We start from the raw sequence: 15,355 nt of genomic DNA, 5'->3' as shown, positions 1-15,355 counted from the left end.
GGTTATTGTCTGAAAAGTGTCTCTTTAAATGAAATGATTCAAACTATTGAGCCAGAGCAGGATTATCTTTAATCTCTCAGGAATTTGGAGGCATAATCTTAAATTGGATTTTATTCATGTCTTGTATTTAACTGAGGTTTCTTTGATATTATTTTATTTTGTATTTTCTGATAACCTTACAGCTACTGTTATCTCATCCATTCTCTCCAATTCATTACATTTAAAACTTGAATTACTTATTCTCTGTTGTGGATAATCGTGTACCAGTTGTTACAAAGTATTTCCATGATGTGAACTGGAGACTATTCAGGAAACTTGCATAACCGTTTTCCAAAGTGGCCACTCTTAGAGTCATACAGCACGAAAACAGGCCCTTCGGCCCAATCGGAAAATGCCAACCAAGATACCCTTTTAAGCTAGTCCCATTTACGCATGTTTGGCCCATATCCCTGTAAACCATGTCCCTGTCCAAGTGCCTTTTAAATGTTGTTAATATACCTGGCTCAACCATTTCCTCTAGCAGCTCATTCTGGGTGAAAAAGTTGCCTCTTAGGTTCCTATTAAATCTCTCCTCTCTCATTCTAAAGCTATGTCCTCCAGTTCTTTATTCCCCAACCCTTGGAAAAAGACTGTGCATTCACCCTATCTTTGCCCCTCTTGATTTTATACACCAATATAAGATCGCCCCTCATTCTCCTGTACTCCAATGAATAAAGTCCTAACCTGCTCAATCTCTCTCCATAACTCAGTCCTTCGAGCCCTGGCAACATCCTTGTAGATCTCTTCTGCACTCTTTCCAGCTTAATGGCATCTTTCCAATAGCAGGGTGACCAAAACTGAACACTATATTCCAAATGTGGCCTCACCAATTTCTTGTACAACTGCAACATAATATCCCAACTTCTATACTCAGTGCCCTTGCTGATGAAGGCCAGCGTGCCAAAAGCCTTCTTCACCATCCTGTCTACCTGTAATGCCACTTTCAGGGAACCTTGTACTCCTATTTCCCTCTTCTACAACACTCCCCAGGGCCCTACCATTCACTGTGAATGTTCTACCCTGATTTGTCTTCCCAAATTGTAACTTACTAGTTTAGCTATTAGATTGGGTTGTAGATCTTTTATCCTGTGTGGCTCCACCACATGGATGATGGCGATTTGGAAGCCTGCTCAGATCTTTGAATAAAGTCACTATCCATCTTGGTCAGTCAGCCTAAGTTACTTACAATCAAGGGCTCTAATTTAACTCAGAGCTGAAAACAGGGACTCAATATCACAGGGTGACACATTCATATGCACAGTTACAAGACAGAACTTGCTTACAAAATCCAATAAATGGTAAATCATCCTATTTTTTTCCTTGGCGTACATTTTCAGATAAGGTTAAATTTATTGATGTAGTTGAGGCAAACCTTTTGTAGATGAACATAGTTTGGGAAAACTTGTGCTATTCTTAATGTTAAGTAAGTTAAAACTTACAAAAGGGTTAGTGTTGAACAAACTGCAAAACAGGTAAGATCCAATGAAAACATTCAGACGGAGCTTACAAGTAAACTTAATACAAGGTCTGCAGCCTTTTACCATTATCTTTTTTTTTAGGTCTATGAGTAGTGGATGGGGTCAGGGAAGGAGAAGTTACCAGGGAGAACCAGTCCGGGATACTTTGAATTTCTAAAGTGGCTCTCAATGGCTGGTCTCAACTATGGAACTTCACTTAGACTAAGTTTTGCAATCCTTTAGACCAAGTTTTCCCTTTTACACTCCGGTAACATAACATCTAATCAATGGTTTTAAGAAGATCCCTTTCAACCTCTTTGCAGAGCTTCTTTCTTCTGCAGTTGTTTAACAATGACTCTATCATTCTCTAACTTTGCCATCCTTGAATCCACCATGAACTGCGTCAATTTTTCATTTAACTTGAACTGAAGTTGCTACTAGCCAATCCACCTACCTTCAAGATGTAAGCTGAGTCTTGCACTTGTATACTATTTTGAGTTCTTCCTCTCCTCTTGAGACTTCGGCAAACTCTGCTTTCTTTTTCTAAAAGCTCTCCTAGTGCATCTTCTATTTATGACTTCTGTATTTTTTTTTCCCTGGATTAGAATGATTTTGCTCTCTTCAAGTGGTAGGATCTGTAAGTATATTTTAACTCTTTAGGGTCACACAGGTAACAACCAACCAATTTGAAATATCTCTGGATTAATTAGTTTCATTGATATTATGATTCAACACTTACTGGTAATGATGCTTTTGATTTTCTTTGGGTATACAACTCAAAAGGAAGCTTGATTATTCCTCAAGAAGAATGAGGGATTAACTATTAACTTAAAAAACACAATAAAATGGTTGTCTTTTATAGTCTTCTGCTGGATGAGTAAGCTGGACGTTCTCTAAATAGTTCTCATCTGATCTGTTGAGAGGCCCTGAGTCGAAAGCTATTCATGCAGGAGTCTACAAATCATGGGCAGAGAACTAGTAAAGGATGTGTTCCTTTCCATTGTACCAACTTTCTTGCCAGCCAGGGTTAACATCTGACTGATTTCTACATCTTCTGAAAGAAGCAATATCCACTTGGAAAAGAAACCACAGGCACCCTTTGAATTTGACCAAAATTATTTTACATTTAGAAAACACTTTGGGGCAAACAAAAACTACTTTTGGGGATGTGTTCAGCCAAACTGGGGTGGAGTTTCCACACAATATTTCTTGTTTAGCTATCTGTAATGCACAAGCATAGTTCTCTAATAATATCAGAGTTGGTGATTGACTAAACATTTTCTCTTTTTAGATTTTGAAGCACAAGCTGTCTTTGTTTACAGATGGTGCAAGTAAGTAGCAATTAAACTACATTTTAACACCTGTCCAGTATTATTTTGTCATTGGCAGAATTAAAGTTGCTAATTCTGTATATCTCTATTCAATGTTTATTAATTGTAATTAATAAAACTATGGTGGAACTGCACAGTACATCAAGCAGCATTTATGGAGACAGGAACATGGTGAACTTTGTAGAACAGAAAATACTCACTGCTCATAAATATGTGGCACTCTGTCTAGTGTGGAATTCCTCCATTCTGGCAAATGTTTTTCTTGGGCATCAGTTCAAATGAGTCTGTGGTGTCCATTAACGGTGCTGTTATCTAGAAGGTTGAGTACCGACATGCATTGCAGAATTCTCTCAGGCGAAAGAAGGAGGAAGGAATTTTTACAGACTGCAGAATGAAGATTGGAGCATGTTCAAGATAAAAATCTAAATCATCCAAAACTTTACAGATTATAAAGGTTGATTTATTTTTAATGTCAATCTGTGTGATTTTCACTTCACTTCCACTAAACTAGTTCTTCAGGCCAAAAAATTTGCTAACCATTAATCATGGATTAAAACACCATTAAAACTTGTGCTTTGTGGAATGTACTCTGAGTATAGTACAGCAATAATAGTCAATAATGTCTCATTAGAAAAGTAAGTTATTTCTCTTGATTACCCCAAAGAAGGCTCTGGAGTAGGAAATTACATGCAGCAACATCTGGACCTGCTGCAATTTGCCAACCTTCATAACAAGTCCACAGCAGACAGTCTCACTGGCTCTCCACTCTGCTTTGGAGCACCTAGACAATCACAAAACATAAATCAGGCTGCTGTTTATTGATCACAGCACAGCGCTTAACACCATCATCCCCTCAGTACTAATCACCAAGCTTCAAGACCTGGGGCTCTGTATCTCCCTCTAAAACTGGATCCTCGACTTCCTTATCGAGAGACCACAGTCAGTGCAGATCGATAATGACATCTCCTCACCGACGAACAACACAGGCGCTCCTTGAGGATGCGTGGTTAGCCCACTGCTCTACTCTCTTTACATATGACTGTGTGGCTAAGCACAGCTCAAACGCCATCTATAAATTTGCTGATGACACCACTGATGTTGGCAGAATCTCAGATGGCAATGAGGAGGCGTGCAGGAGTGAGATAGATCAGCTGGTTGAGTGGTGTCGCAACAACAAACTCGCACTCAACGTCAGCAAGACCAAGGAATTCATTGTGGACTTCAGGAAGGGGAAATTGGGAGAACACACGCCAGTCCTCATTGAGGGGTCGGCAGTGGAAAGGGTGAGCAGCTTCAAGTTCCTGGGCATCACCATCTCAGAGGATCTATCCTAGGCCCAATGCATTAATGCAATCTTGAAAAAGGTATGCCAGTAGCTTTCCATTAGGAGTTTGAGGAGATTTGGTATGTCACCAAAGATGTACAGATTTCTATAGATGTATGGTGGAGAGCATTCTGACTGGTGCATCACCACCTGGTATGGAGGCTCTAATGCACAGGATTGCAAGAGGCTACAGAGAGTTGTAGACTCAGCCAGCTCCATCATGGCACAACCCTCCCCACCATCTCGGACATCTTCAAGAGGCGGTACCTCAAGAAGGCAGGATCTATCACTAAAGACTCTCACCATTTGGGACGTGCCCTCTTCTTATTACTACTGTCAGGGAGGAGGTACAGGAGCCTGAAGATCCACACTCAACAATTCAGAAACAGCTACTTCCCCTTCACCATTAGATTTCTGAATGGTCCATGAACACTACTTCATTATTCTATTTTTTTGCACTATTTATTTATTATGAAACACTGTAACTTTATTTCTTTTGCACTGTACCGCTGCTGCAAAACAACAAATTTCATGTCATTTAAGTCCGTGGTAATAAATCTGATTCTGAAGAAACAAAAGCAGGAGAAGGCCAATCACTTCCTTGCATTGCTCCACCTTTCATATGATCATGGCTAATTGGTGCCACTTTTTTGTACTAACCCATTATCCCTGATTCCTTCAGTATCCAAAAATCTATCCATATTTGCCTTCAGTATACTCAGCAACTGTGCCTCCACAGCCCTCTTGGATAAAGAATTCTAAATTCACTAACTTTTAAGTGAAGAGATTTCTTCTAAACTCTTTTCTGAATGGCAAACCTCTTATCTTAAGACTGTGACCATGCTTCTGAACACCCTAACCAGAGGAAACATCTTCCCTGCATCCACCTAGTCAAGCCCTTGAGGAAGTTTGTATGTTTCAGTGAGCTTGCCTCTCATTTTCCTAAATGCGAGAGAGCAGAGGTCCAGTCAACTTAATCTCTTCTGATCCTCCGTCCTCGGAATCAATCTGGTGAATCATTGTTGTATTCTCTCTATTAGGGATGGAGACCAGCCTTATGCACAATATACAAGTAAGGTTTCACCAGGCAGGGCCCTACATAATTGCAGTAAAACCTGTGGATATCTGAGTTTAATTGTGCCTCTGTGCCTTTCAGAAGTAATTGTCATTCTGAATGTAGCAGCGGTGGAAGCCAAATTTCATTGCCAATACAAATGCAAATTCCAGACTACAGCCTTTCATCAGAGCTAGTAATGTTTTGAACTAATGCAGAGAGAAGAAAAGGGAGAGGGAATGAACAAAATGAGAAATATGATGAGTGTGAGATAGAACAGATTAAATACCTAAAGGGTTAATGATGCAAAACAAAACAGGGATGGTAATGTGGCACTATAGAACCAAGACTGGTTTTAGAGAAGGTACAAACAGGATTAGCAAAATCATTGTGAAATTGCTGAACTCTGTGCTGAGTCCCAAAGGCTCATCAAAAATGAAGTGCTATTTCTCAGCTTTACATCGAGCTTCATTAACAGTGTTGGACTTGAGGACTAATTGATTCTAATTTAGTGTTTTCTAGTTGAACCTGAATAGTACTATCCAATTCCAAAATGATGGGCACCCTTGTATCTTTGATCAACTTGCCTTGATACTTGATGATCTTGATCTTTGAAGAATAGTACAGCTGATAAGTGAATCAGAACAGATTACTATTTTTATAAGATGTATAAATGAATTATTGACAAAAGAGCATTTTTAAAAATCTGCACAGTCAGCAAGTTTTCTTCTTATTGTATCTCAGATAGTATTTCTCACTGCTTTGATTCCTTCACCTGGAAGTTTGATTTGAAATGGCTGATTTCTTTCTTTGTTACTTAGCCTTTTCAGTAGATCTCAGAGATATTAGGTATCTAGGTATCCGTCTTTTCCAGTAAGAACCTTGTTGGCCACAATGCTGTAGACCCATTTCTTATTCCATATCTTGTTTAGAATTTCAAATTTGTACTGAATTAAATCTATGAAGTTTTTTTTAATTTCATTTATGAGATTTGGGCATCAATGCCAAAACCAGTATTCATTACCCATCACTAGTTGTCCTTGATAATGTGATAGTGAACAACACAGTTCTTCTTGACAGTAGGTGAATGTACTCCCACAATGCTGTGTGTAAGGGGTCCCAGGCTTTAGATACAATGACCATGAATTACATTACCACTTTAACAACCAGGGATAGTGACAGTACAATTTTCATGGAAGTATGTTAAATGTGGCATTGCACCACATAATGTAAAGTTTACCATTATCAAAAGGAAAAGTGCAAGTCCTGAAGTCTGAGGTCAGCCTGTAAATTCTGAATACAGTGATGGAGGTTGCATTCCTTTGATCTTGTTTTTAAGCAAAAAGAAAATTATTAACACTGCAATGCGTACACTTTAGAATTACCTCTCCTCATTGATGCCATGTTTAATACTAGCGTCATGCAATGTATTTGCTGAGAATAAGTTGATTTCGAAATGCTCCAAGCTATATGTGTGCAAGTCTGATTGCTGAATATTGTTTGTTTTTCGCTTTGCCCAGCATAATTGGATTTACACAGCCCAAAGCTATACTTGTATGACTAGTAAGGCTTCAGATTGCACCTTGAATAAGTAATGAATTGATATAGTTTCAAATGAGACAAATATTGTTTCGTTAGTTCTTTTGTCTGAATAGTCTTACATTGGAAGACAATAATGGGATGTGAGTAAAACATTTTTCTTTTGAAATTTACTGATGGCATTTTTTCATGAACAAGTATCTTAAACTCGTGCTCTTCTACATTGTTCACTGATTTACTGTCACCACTAACATTCCCCACACAGATAATTTGTATACCTAAACTCAGAATTCTTTCAAGAATAGTTTGTTGCACAGCATAATTGAAAACCACTGAGGGAGGAGGGGTGTGGGTGGGAGACTGTTCTTTAATTGCTAGCACAACATATAATATGTTGTTTGCTCAATCCTGATAACATTTTAAACATAATAAGGCCATTTTTGTGATATTTTAGAACTGAGATTCACTATCTTTTTATGGATCCAATCTTTATCCAGAATGATGATGGCGTTTATGGGATTTATATTAAAATATAATAGGATGTGTGTGCTAGGTTTTTGGCATGTTTAGAGTTCTCTGCATGTAAGGCTTTTAAAATGAAAATAAATCTCTATGCTAGTGAGGAAACAGAGAATTGGTGGCAAGGACAGAAGGCAGGAAGGAGTACTGTGGGAATTCTGTAGGAGGGAGCAGGGAAGGTATGCTTTTGGAATAGATTTTGGTTGCTCCAGTGATGATTTTGACAGTAGAGATTTTGTCAAATTTAATGGGCCGGATGTCAAAAAACCTACATTCTTTCTCTATTAGTATGTTGACATTTGATTTAATTTTAGCACCAAGGTCATTAGCTTCAATTTGTTTCTTCATCTTTCTGATGGTGTAGCTTTTGCATGAAAACAAATTTGAGCTTTAATTCTTTGTAGCAAAACTAATAAGTAGCAGCAGGGCATGGAGTGAAGTGTTACTGTCTATGGCAATTTTTTTGACTCAGATTTCCATGGTTACAAGCATAGGAGGTAAGAGCAGAAGCGCACCACTCAGCCTCTTGAGCCTTCTCTGCCATTTGATAAAATCGTGGCTGATTTGATCATAACCACAGCTATATTCCTGTCTGCCCATGGTAACCTTTCACCCCCTTGCTTATCAATATCTATCTACTTCTGCCTTAAAAATACTCAGAGATTCTGCTTCCACCATCCTTTGAGGAGGAGAATTCTAGAAACTCACAACCCTTTGAGTGAAAATATTTTGACTCATCTCTATCTTAAACAGTTGACCCCTTGCTTTTGAACAGTGATCCCTTAGTTTCAGATTCTTTTACAAGAATAAACATCCTCTCCACATCCTCTCTTAAGGCTCCTCAGGATCATATATGTTTCAATCAAGTCACCTCTCGCTCTTCTAAACTCCAATGAATATAAGCCTAGCCTGTCCCACTTTTCTTGTAAAGACAGCTCATCATTCCATGTAATGATCTTGTTAATCTTCCCAGAATTGCTTTCAATGCATTAATATCCTTCCTTAAAAAAGGATATCAATACTATACACAGTACTCCAGATGTGCTCTCACCAATGCAAAATGTACTGTTTATTTGAAAAGTTATACATCTGTAATCCTGTCTTTGCATTTGTGTCAAATTGCTGATTGATGATATTCTGATTTTGATTCATTTACAAGTCTGAGGACAGGTTAGCACAGACTCAAAGTCTGCAAACCACTGTGATACATTACTCAACTCGACATCATCACCAAAATTAAATATGTATGTACATTTGTAACTTATAAGTTGGTTCTGATACTCAGCCCAATAATCTGTTAATTATGTAAGTGCCTGCTATTCCTGATTTGTTGTTGGTCTTGTAATCATTACTATAGGTTTAGAAAAGTTACATGTTTTGTAAATCTAAATTTTCAGGCTTCCTTTATGGCAGAAACAGAATGATAGTGTCTCCATATTATATTGAAAGAACTACCACCCTATTCTTGTCACTGAGGTGATGATGATCTTTCCCTTGGCTTATCACCAACCCAACCTTTGGGTTAACACTTAATGTTGCTGGCAGTCTGGTCTTACTTCAGACTTGCTTTCCTGCTGTGCAACCTTCTCTGATCCTCCTGGCACCTGCCACTAGCCCCATTTTGCAGAAATGGTGGACATGTCCTTTGCATGTCCACCATTTCTGCAATTGTCCTGTGATGTGGTTATGTATTTATGCACTGTTATTTGCCCATAGGGGAGAAAAATGAAGATACGGTGCAGGCTGCAGAATCCACATTAGAGGAGACCATTGCACTATGTCAACGCAATTCACACAGCCTGAACCAACAGCAGCGGGAGGTGAGTGCTGACAGTTTGCACCCAAATGCTAAATATTTTTATTTGGGTCATATTTTAGGACAGAAGTTCTCAATTTTTTTTTACTTATGTGGTCTTTATCCTGAAAGATGGTAACATTCATGATATTCACATAACAATATAGTGGAGATTTTTTGTTGCATGTTAAATGTGTGCTTGGAAATTTATCTTAAATCATGACTGTAGTACCTTTCTACACAAAAATTTTAGCCAAGAGGAATGTTCTCAGTGCGGTGTATTCCTCTATCAGTGACCTCAACAATGTCAATAGTAGTACTGGAGATGAAGAGAATTAATTAGAAACAATAAAGGCTTTTTAGCACAATTGAGATTATCAGATAATTTGATAGGCGTTTTATCTTTCTACTGGGATGGGACAGTACAAATAGACACAAATCATTTAAATGACTTAAAATATGGGTATAAAAATAGTTTAGGATAGAAAGCATGGGAAATCCTTTTGCACCTCAGGATTGTGAAGCTGTGGAGTCAAGTGATTGAAGCAGAGACCCAGTGAACATTAGAAATAAACTCAACTGAATTCTGAATGAATAAAAAATGGATTTAAAGAGAGCGGGAACAGGATGGGCACGTGCAATTAAGGATTAAAGCATCATAACACACATGAGTGAGATAATATGGCTTGTTTCTTTGTTGTATTTTCCAAATTTCTTCTGTGCATTTGTCTAAGCAGTGCTTTTTCTTGATTGAGGCAAATCAATCCAGTGCAAATTTTGCTTGCAGTTCAGAAAAGGATGATTTGGAGCTTGACTTCAGAATGTACAGTGTGATAACTTGTGTTGGGGTGACTTTGGCTCTGGAATGGAGGTGAAACAGTTTGAAAAGCTTTGCATTTCATCTGTAGATGAGCTTCACTCAAGTAGAAAGTTTGCTGGTGGTGAGGTGTAGCATTGTGCTGAGAAAGACTGATATGTGTTCGGGTGATGATGCAGTATTGCCTGACACCGTTAAGATTGGATCTTTTGTGGAACTGTTGGTTAAGGTCATGGCTTTCACACCATCATGTAGCAGACATAAGATGCAGGCAGATTTCTTTGGTAGCCAAGCTTGAGAAAGAAAATGCCAAAAGAACTCAGTCAGTCAAGCAGCATCTGTGGAAAGAGAAACTAGTTAACATTTTGGGTCAGCATTTCTGTTTTTGTTTCAGATTCCAGCATCTGCAGTTTTACTTGTTGAACAAATTCGAGAAGGATGCTTCATAATTCTTCTCAATTAACTGGAAGGGTTTTGTAAGGTCAACTAAAGGCCATGTTTTGCACTTGATGCTGCTCCCTGAATTTCTCTTTGAATTAACACCTAATGAAGATCATGTCTGCTGTGCCTTTAGGTGGACAGAATCCACACGGCGATTTGGAGAGCAACTCTTCAGTGATAACTTTCCTTGTGGAGACCTTTCTGTCGTTCAGGAGACCCTTCTGTCAGTTTGTCCCAATCTTTGAACCCAGTTTAGATTATGGCGTCTCTAAGGTACCATGGTACATGCTCCTCAGCCCAGACGTGTAAAATTGGATTGTGAATTTGCAACTGAAGTTCCTTTCTGCCAAGTCTTAGAAGTTCAGCTGGAATATTGTTCGTTACCACTGCCTTAATATGCAGTTTCTCCATAAAGAGCTCAGAACCTGAAACATAAGAATCCTCGTGGATAGCCCCAAAAAAGACAACTGAATGCCACTGCTCTAAACTATCCCGAGTGGGACACATTGGGTAGTAGGTGGACAACTCAAAGATGGGTACACCTTTTTCTGGAGGAGAAAACTACAAAAGGAATGTGTTTCATATAGTGCATTGCTCATCCATTGATGATCCAGTCTGATGTCTCAGATGATCCAGTTTGATGTCTGAGTGACTCCCCTGTGGGATAAGTGAATGCCACTTGACCTCCAGTTCACTCTAGTAGAGAACCGTCTCATGAAGCGCATTGCTGCATGTACCCCAACCTCTGATGCTGTGGATAAGGAGGACTTCTTCTCCAACCTTAAATCTGCTGACCTGCATCCTAGAGGGAGGCAAACTGAATCTCCTGGTCAATTACAATGCCAGTGCTAAAATCCCCTGGCAAGGCATAATTGGAAAGTAGGAGAAAGGGAAAGCTAACCTCAGCAGAGTTGTCCTCCTAACAAAATGCTGGGAGCACAGTCCTGTCATAACAAACAGCGATTTCCCAGAGAAGCCAGTACAAGATCTCATGGCAACACTGTGGATTCAGACACTGGCATCTGCTGGGTTATGTTGTCTTCTGAGCGAGAGGCTGCAAGAATATCCACTTCTGCACTGTGACTGTTATCGATGACTGTTAGACAGTCATTACCTCTTCCACCCTGTTATCTCCATCAGCCCGGCTTCAAAATAATGGAGGCAACAGAAACATTGCATCAACAGGATCAATGTTGAAGGTCTTAAGGACCCCATACAGATAACTTCCACCAACAGCAGCTCACAGATAATCGGACAGCTCCCAACAACAGGAGCTGCAGAAATTATGCAGTGTCCAGACTGTCCTTTGGTCTCTTCATTTAGGCTAATTAAGGTGAACTTGTGTTCTATCTACCAGAAAGTGTCAAATCTGGTTTGATGAGAATGTTCAGGAGATCCAGGAGCTAGTTAACCACAAATGCAAGGCATTCCTGGATTGGAGGCTCAACTACACTTGAAGGGGAAGGGAAAAGAAGCAGCTCTGCAGGCTCCTAAAGGCCGAGGTCCAACAGAAATCCTATAAGAACAGATGGTGGGCGGAAAGAAAGCAGGTGGTCCTGCAATTTGCTGGTAACCATGCAATGCATGGCTTCTTCAGCCCAAACATCAAAGGGCCCACCTCACTGAGAGACCTTATTAGTGGCAGAGGATCAGTAGCACATATTGAAAGAAACACTTCAAAGGGCTACCCAGCTGTGACTCTGAGTGCCATTGATTCCATTCCACAGCAAACTATTTGGTTCCATGTTGCCACTACCGCAGACTGAAAAGTTGACAAGTTGTACTGATCATGAAATTTGGTACTATAGAAAGAGTTATACTGTTGGATTCTCTCAGACATCTTTGGGATCAAGGACTACTGCTACAGAAAAATCATCTAGCGCATTTGTTGCATACAGAGGACAGGTTGTTTCTAGCATTTTAAACCATGCCCTACGATACACTAATGGATGGTATGACCGACTTGTTTTGTATTCTTGTTTCTGGGTTTGTGTGTCACAGTCTTAACTCCATCACAGGGTGCTGCATTCTCTGCAGAGAAAATGCCAGATCCCAAGATTAGCACAGTATATGACAGCAGCCATCTATATCTGGTACAGTACATAGTTTTCAATTTTCCTGGCGTGTGGAGGCTTTGTGCATGAGTGTCAATGTGAACCAAAGTCTGAACGATGTAAGGAATTTGCACAGCCCTTTGTGCGTGTATATTATATATCGAGGTCATCTGCAAGTTATGGCAGAGTTCAGTTCCTGTGAACTGTTCACAACCCAAGCAGTTCTTAAATCAGAAATGCGGCCGCGAACCGAGTTCCCGGGCGGCAGAAGATGCCTGCAGCTCCACAGCAGCCAGCAAATCCATCCCGCCACTTTCCGCCACGCTTGTTCGTATGTGTGAGCTGTACATAAATAGGGCGTTCATAAGCTGGGAAGGAACTGTATTTAAATAAGGCATTAGCCCTTTCATAGTTCAAAGGGACCTGCATGAAATATATTTGATGGTGCATCATAATGAAATAAGAAAAGTTCACAGTGGTAACGAAGGGTAGGAGTTGTGATCGTGTGGGTGTAAGGTCCTCCTGAGAATGCCTTTAATTGTCACAGTAGAAAGAATACGACATTACTTCATGACCAGGTCTATGTGGAAAGTTAGTCCCCAAAGTAGGAGATTGCCCACTGCTACTGATAACTTATGTTGATAAGCTGAATATTTAGCCAGGACACGAGTTTGATTTTGAAAGAACAATATATTTACCTACAAGCATCCTCCTCATCAGAAGTGACATTTTTGCTGTGCTCGGAATACTCCCCTCTAACAATTCATTTTTCTGAACATTGTGTACAGTTGGAAGTGAGGGCAGCATTTTTTTATCCTCATTAATGTCTGCAATAGAAAATAAAATGAACCATGCACTTCTGCAAAATATAACATAACATTTTCACTGCTGAATAGTCCTTTAAACAGCGTAGGAGGAAGAATGGCAATATCTCAGGATGCACTGAGCAGAATTGAAGTATACAGCAGCTGAATTTAATATACTGATAGATTAAAAAAAAGAATAGGAAATAAATCACATTTTTAAAATGAAGTTATTCATCGGCTCACTGTGAAGCAGTGCTATATGCATCACCAAAGTGCTTTTCTCAATGGTTTCATAAATCTTGCTAATGTCATTTTCTGAGTCTATGGAGATGAAGAAGTTAATTAAATTGTGCAGGCTTCAGACTTTATTGTGTTTTCTCTTTGACATCTAGTTTATTCTAGATCATAAAGCAACCAAATCTCAGTTGCCTCCACTCCAGCGGCTCTACTTTATTAGGAGTTTGAGGAGATTTGGTATGTCACCAAGGGCCCTTGCAAATTTCTACAGATGTACGGTGGAGAGCATTCCGGTTGTATCACCGCCTGGTATGGAGGCTCGAAAGAGGCTGTAGAGGGTTGTATACTCAGGCAGCTCCATCACAGGCACCACTTTCCCCATCATCGAGGACATTTTCAAGAAGTGGTGCCTCAAGAAGGCGGCATCCATCATTAAGGACCCTCACCATCTGGACGTGCCCTCTCTGCATTACTACCATCAGGGAGGAGGTACAAGAGCCTGAAGGCACACACCCAACATTTCAGGAACAGCTTCTTCCCCTCTGCCATCAGATTTCTGAACAGTCCATGAACCCATGAACACTACCTCATTATTCCTCTTTTGCACTATTTATTTATTTTGTAACTTATAGTAATTTTTATGTCCTGTACTATACTGCTGCCGCAAAACAACAGATTTCATGACATATGTCGGTGAACCTGATTCCGATTCCATTACTGAAATGGATGTTCTTTGTTTGTGGGTGCAGAAATGAGTATCAATTGTGGTCTTCGAAACAAAGCTCACATACCATTTTTATGTACCTACACTTTCCAATTGGAAATGCTGCATCATGATTGCAAGTGGAAAACCCACTGATTGCCACTGAATTCCGATCCCTTCCCATGGCTTAGGAGCATGGATTAATTTCATGTTCCTAGCATTGCCTCATTGGAAATCAATTCAGCAGAGACTGCAAGTGGGAGATGGATCCCAACTGGGCAATGAAATTAACTATCCCGTTGTCGAAGCCCTATCTTTAAACTATATTGTATAATGTTGTAGAATCTTGATTATGATAGATTTATTTCTCCTCTTTCAGGCATTATGGTTTCCATTACTGGAGGCTGTTATGTCAACCCAGAAACAGTTAAAAGATGGATCATCCAACCAAGCCTTAGAATGTAAGTGTGGAAGCAGTTTAGAACGCTTACACAATTTGATTTGGCAATAGTATTGATTTATAATTAAGATAAAAATAATTATCTGGTGCCACACATGGAAATGTGACAATCTAAGGTGATATCATGGCAGAATCTCAAACCTAAATGCAACTAAAGATACTTTTAATGGTTATTTGTGTGATTTCTGTTGTTGAGGATTGAGAAATATAAAATAGTATAGATAATTGATGAGGCTGAAAGAAGACTTGTGTTGTATTTATTGCATTATAGTTGAGGGTATGATTTGAAATCATCCAATATTCATAAATGCATTATCACAGAAATCCCTTTATTTATTGTTTCAAAAATACCATTTTATGGATTAATATTTTAATTAGAATACAAAGGAATTCAGTTAATAAGAAGTACTGCACTATAATTCAAGTCTACAATCTGTTCTAATGCAGAATGAATGTTCCTTCTGCATTGTTCAAATGCAACTACATAGTTTCTGTAAGTTACTAATTTCATCCAGAACAAATTTTAGATCAATTCCATTGTTGCATTGGAATGTTGGTGATTTTTTTTTAATAATGCTACACTTTTTTGCCCATTCTGATTTGCCCCAAAAAGGTGAATTATTAACCCAGACTGCATTGATGACTAGAGGATTGCCAGCTAACTGCAGCATGAAAGCAGTGAATGGGTTGGAGGTCCTGCTGTCTCCCTAGACTTGCCATTGAACATAGAGGCATTTCATAATGACCCAAACAAAGAGGTTGGATGCACTTTGTATCTG

General features: G+C 39.3%; 1 protein-coding gene across 3 annotated transcripts in view; it reads left to right on the top strand.

Moving 5' to 3' along the window:
- Window positions 1-15,355, top strand: part of vps8 (VPS8 subunit of CORVET complex) — a 458,303-nt gene that overhangs the window by 178,150 nt on the left and 264,798 nt on the right. For all 3 annotated transcript variants that reach the window (XM_052016763.1, XM_052016780.1, XM_052016773.1), the window contains 3 exons: window positions 2,788-2,827; window positions 8,980-9,083; window positions 14,496-14,577. In XM_052016763.1, coding sequence (XP_051872723.1) covers window positions 2,788-2,827; window positions 8,980-9,083; window positions 14,496-14,577 — 226 coding nt within the window. The remainder of the gene's footprint in view (window positions 1-2,787; window positions 2,828-8,979; window positions 9,084-14,495; window positions 14,578-15,355) is intronic.

This window comes from Pristis pectinata, chromosome 1, assembly GCF_009764475.1.
Source record: "Pristis pectinata isolate sPriPec2 chromosome 1, sPriPec2.1.pri, whole genome shotgun sequence".
Classification (NCBI taxonomy): Eukaryota; Metazoa; Chordata; class Chondrichthyes; order Rhinopristiformes; family Pristidae; genus Pristis; species Pristis pectinata.
This window is presented reverse-complemented; position numbering and strand designations above follow the sequence as displayed.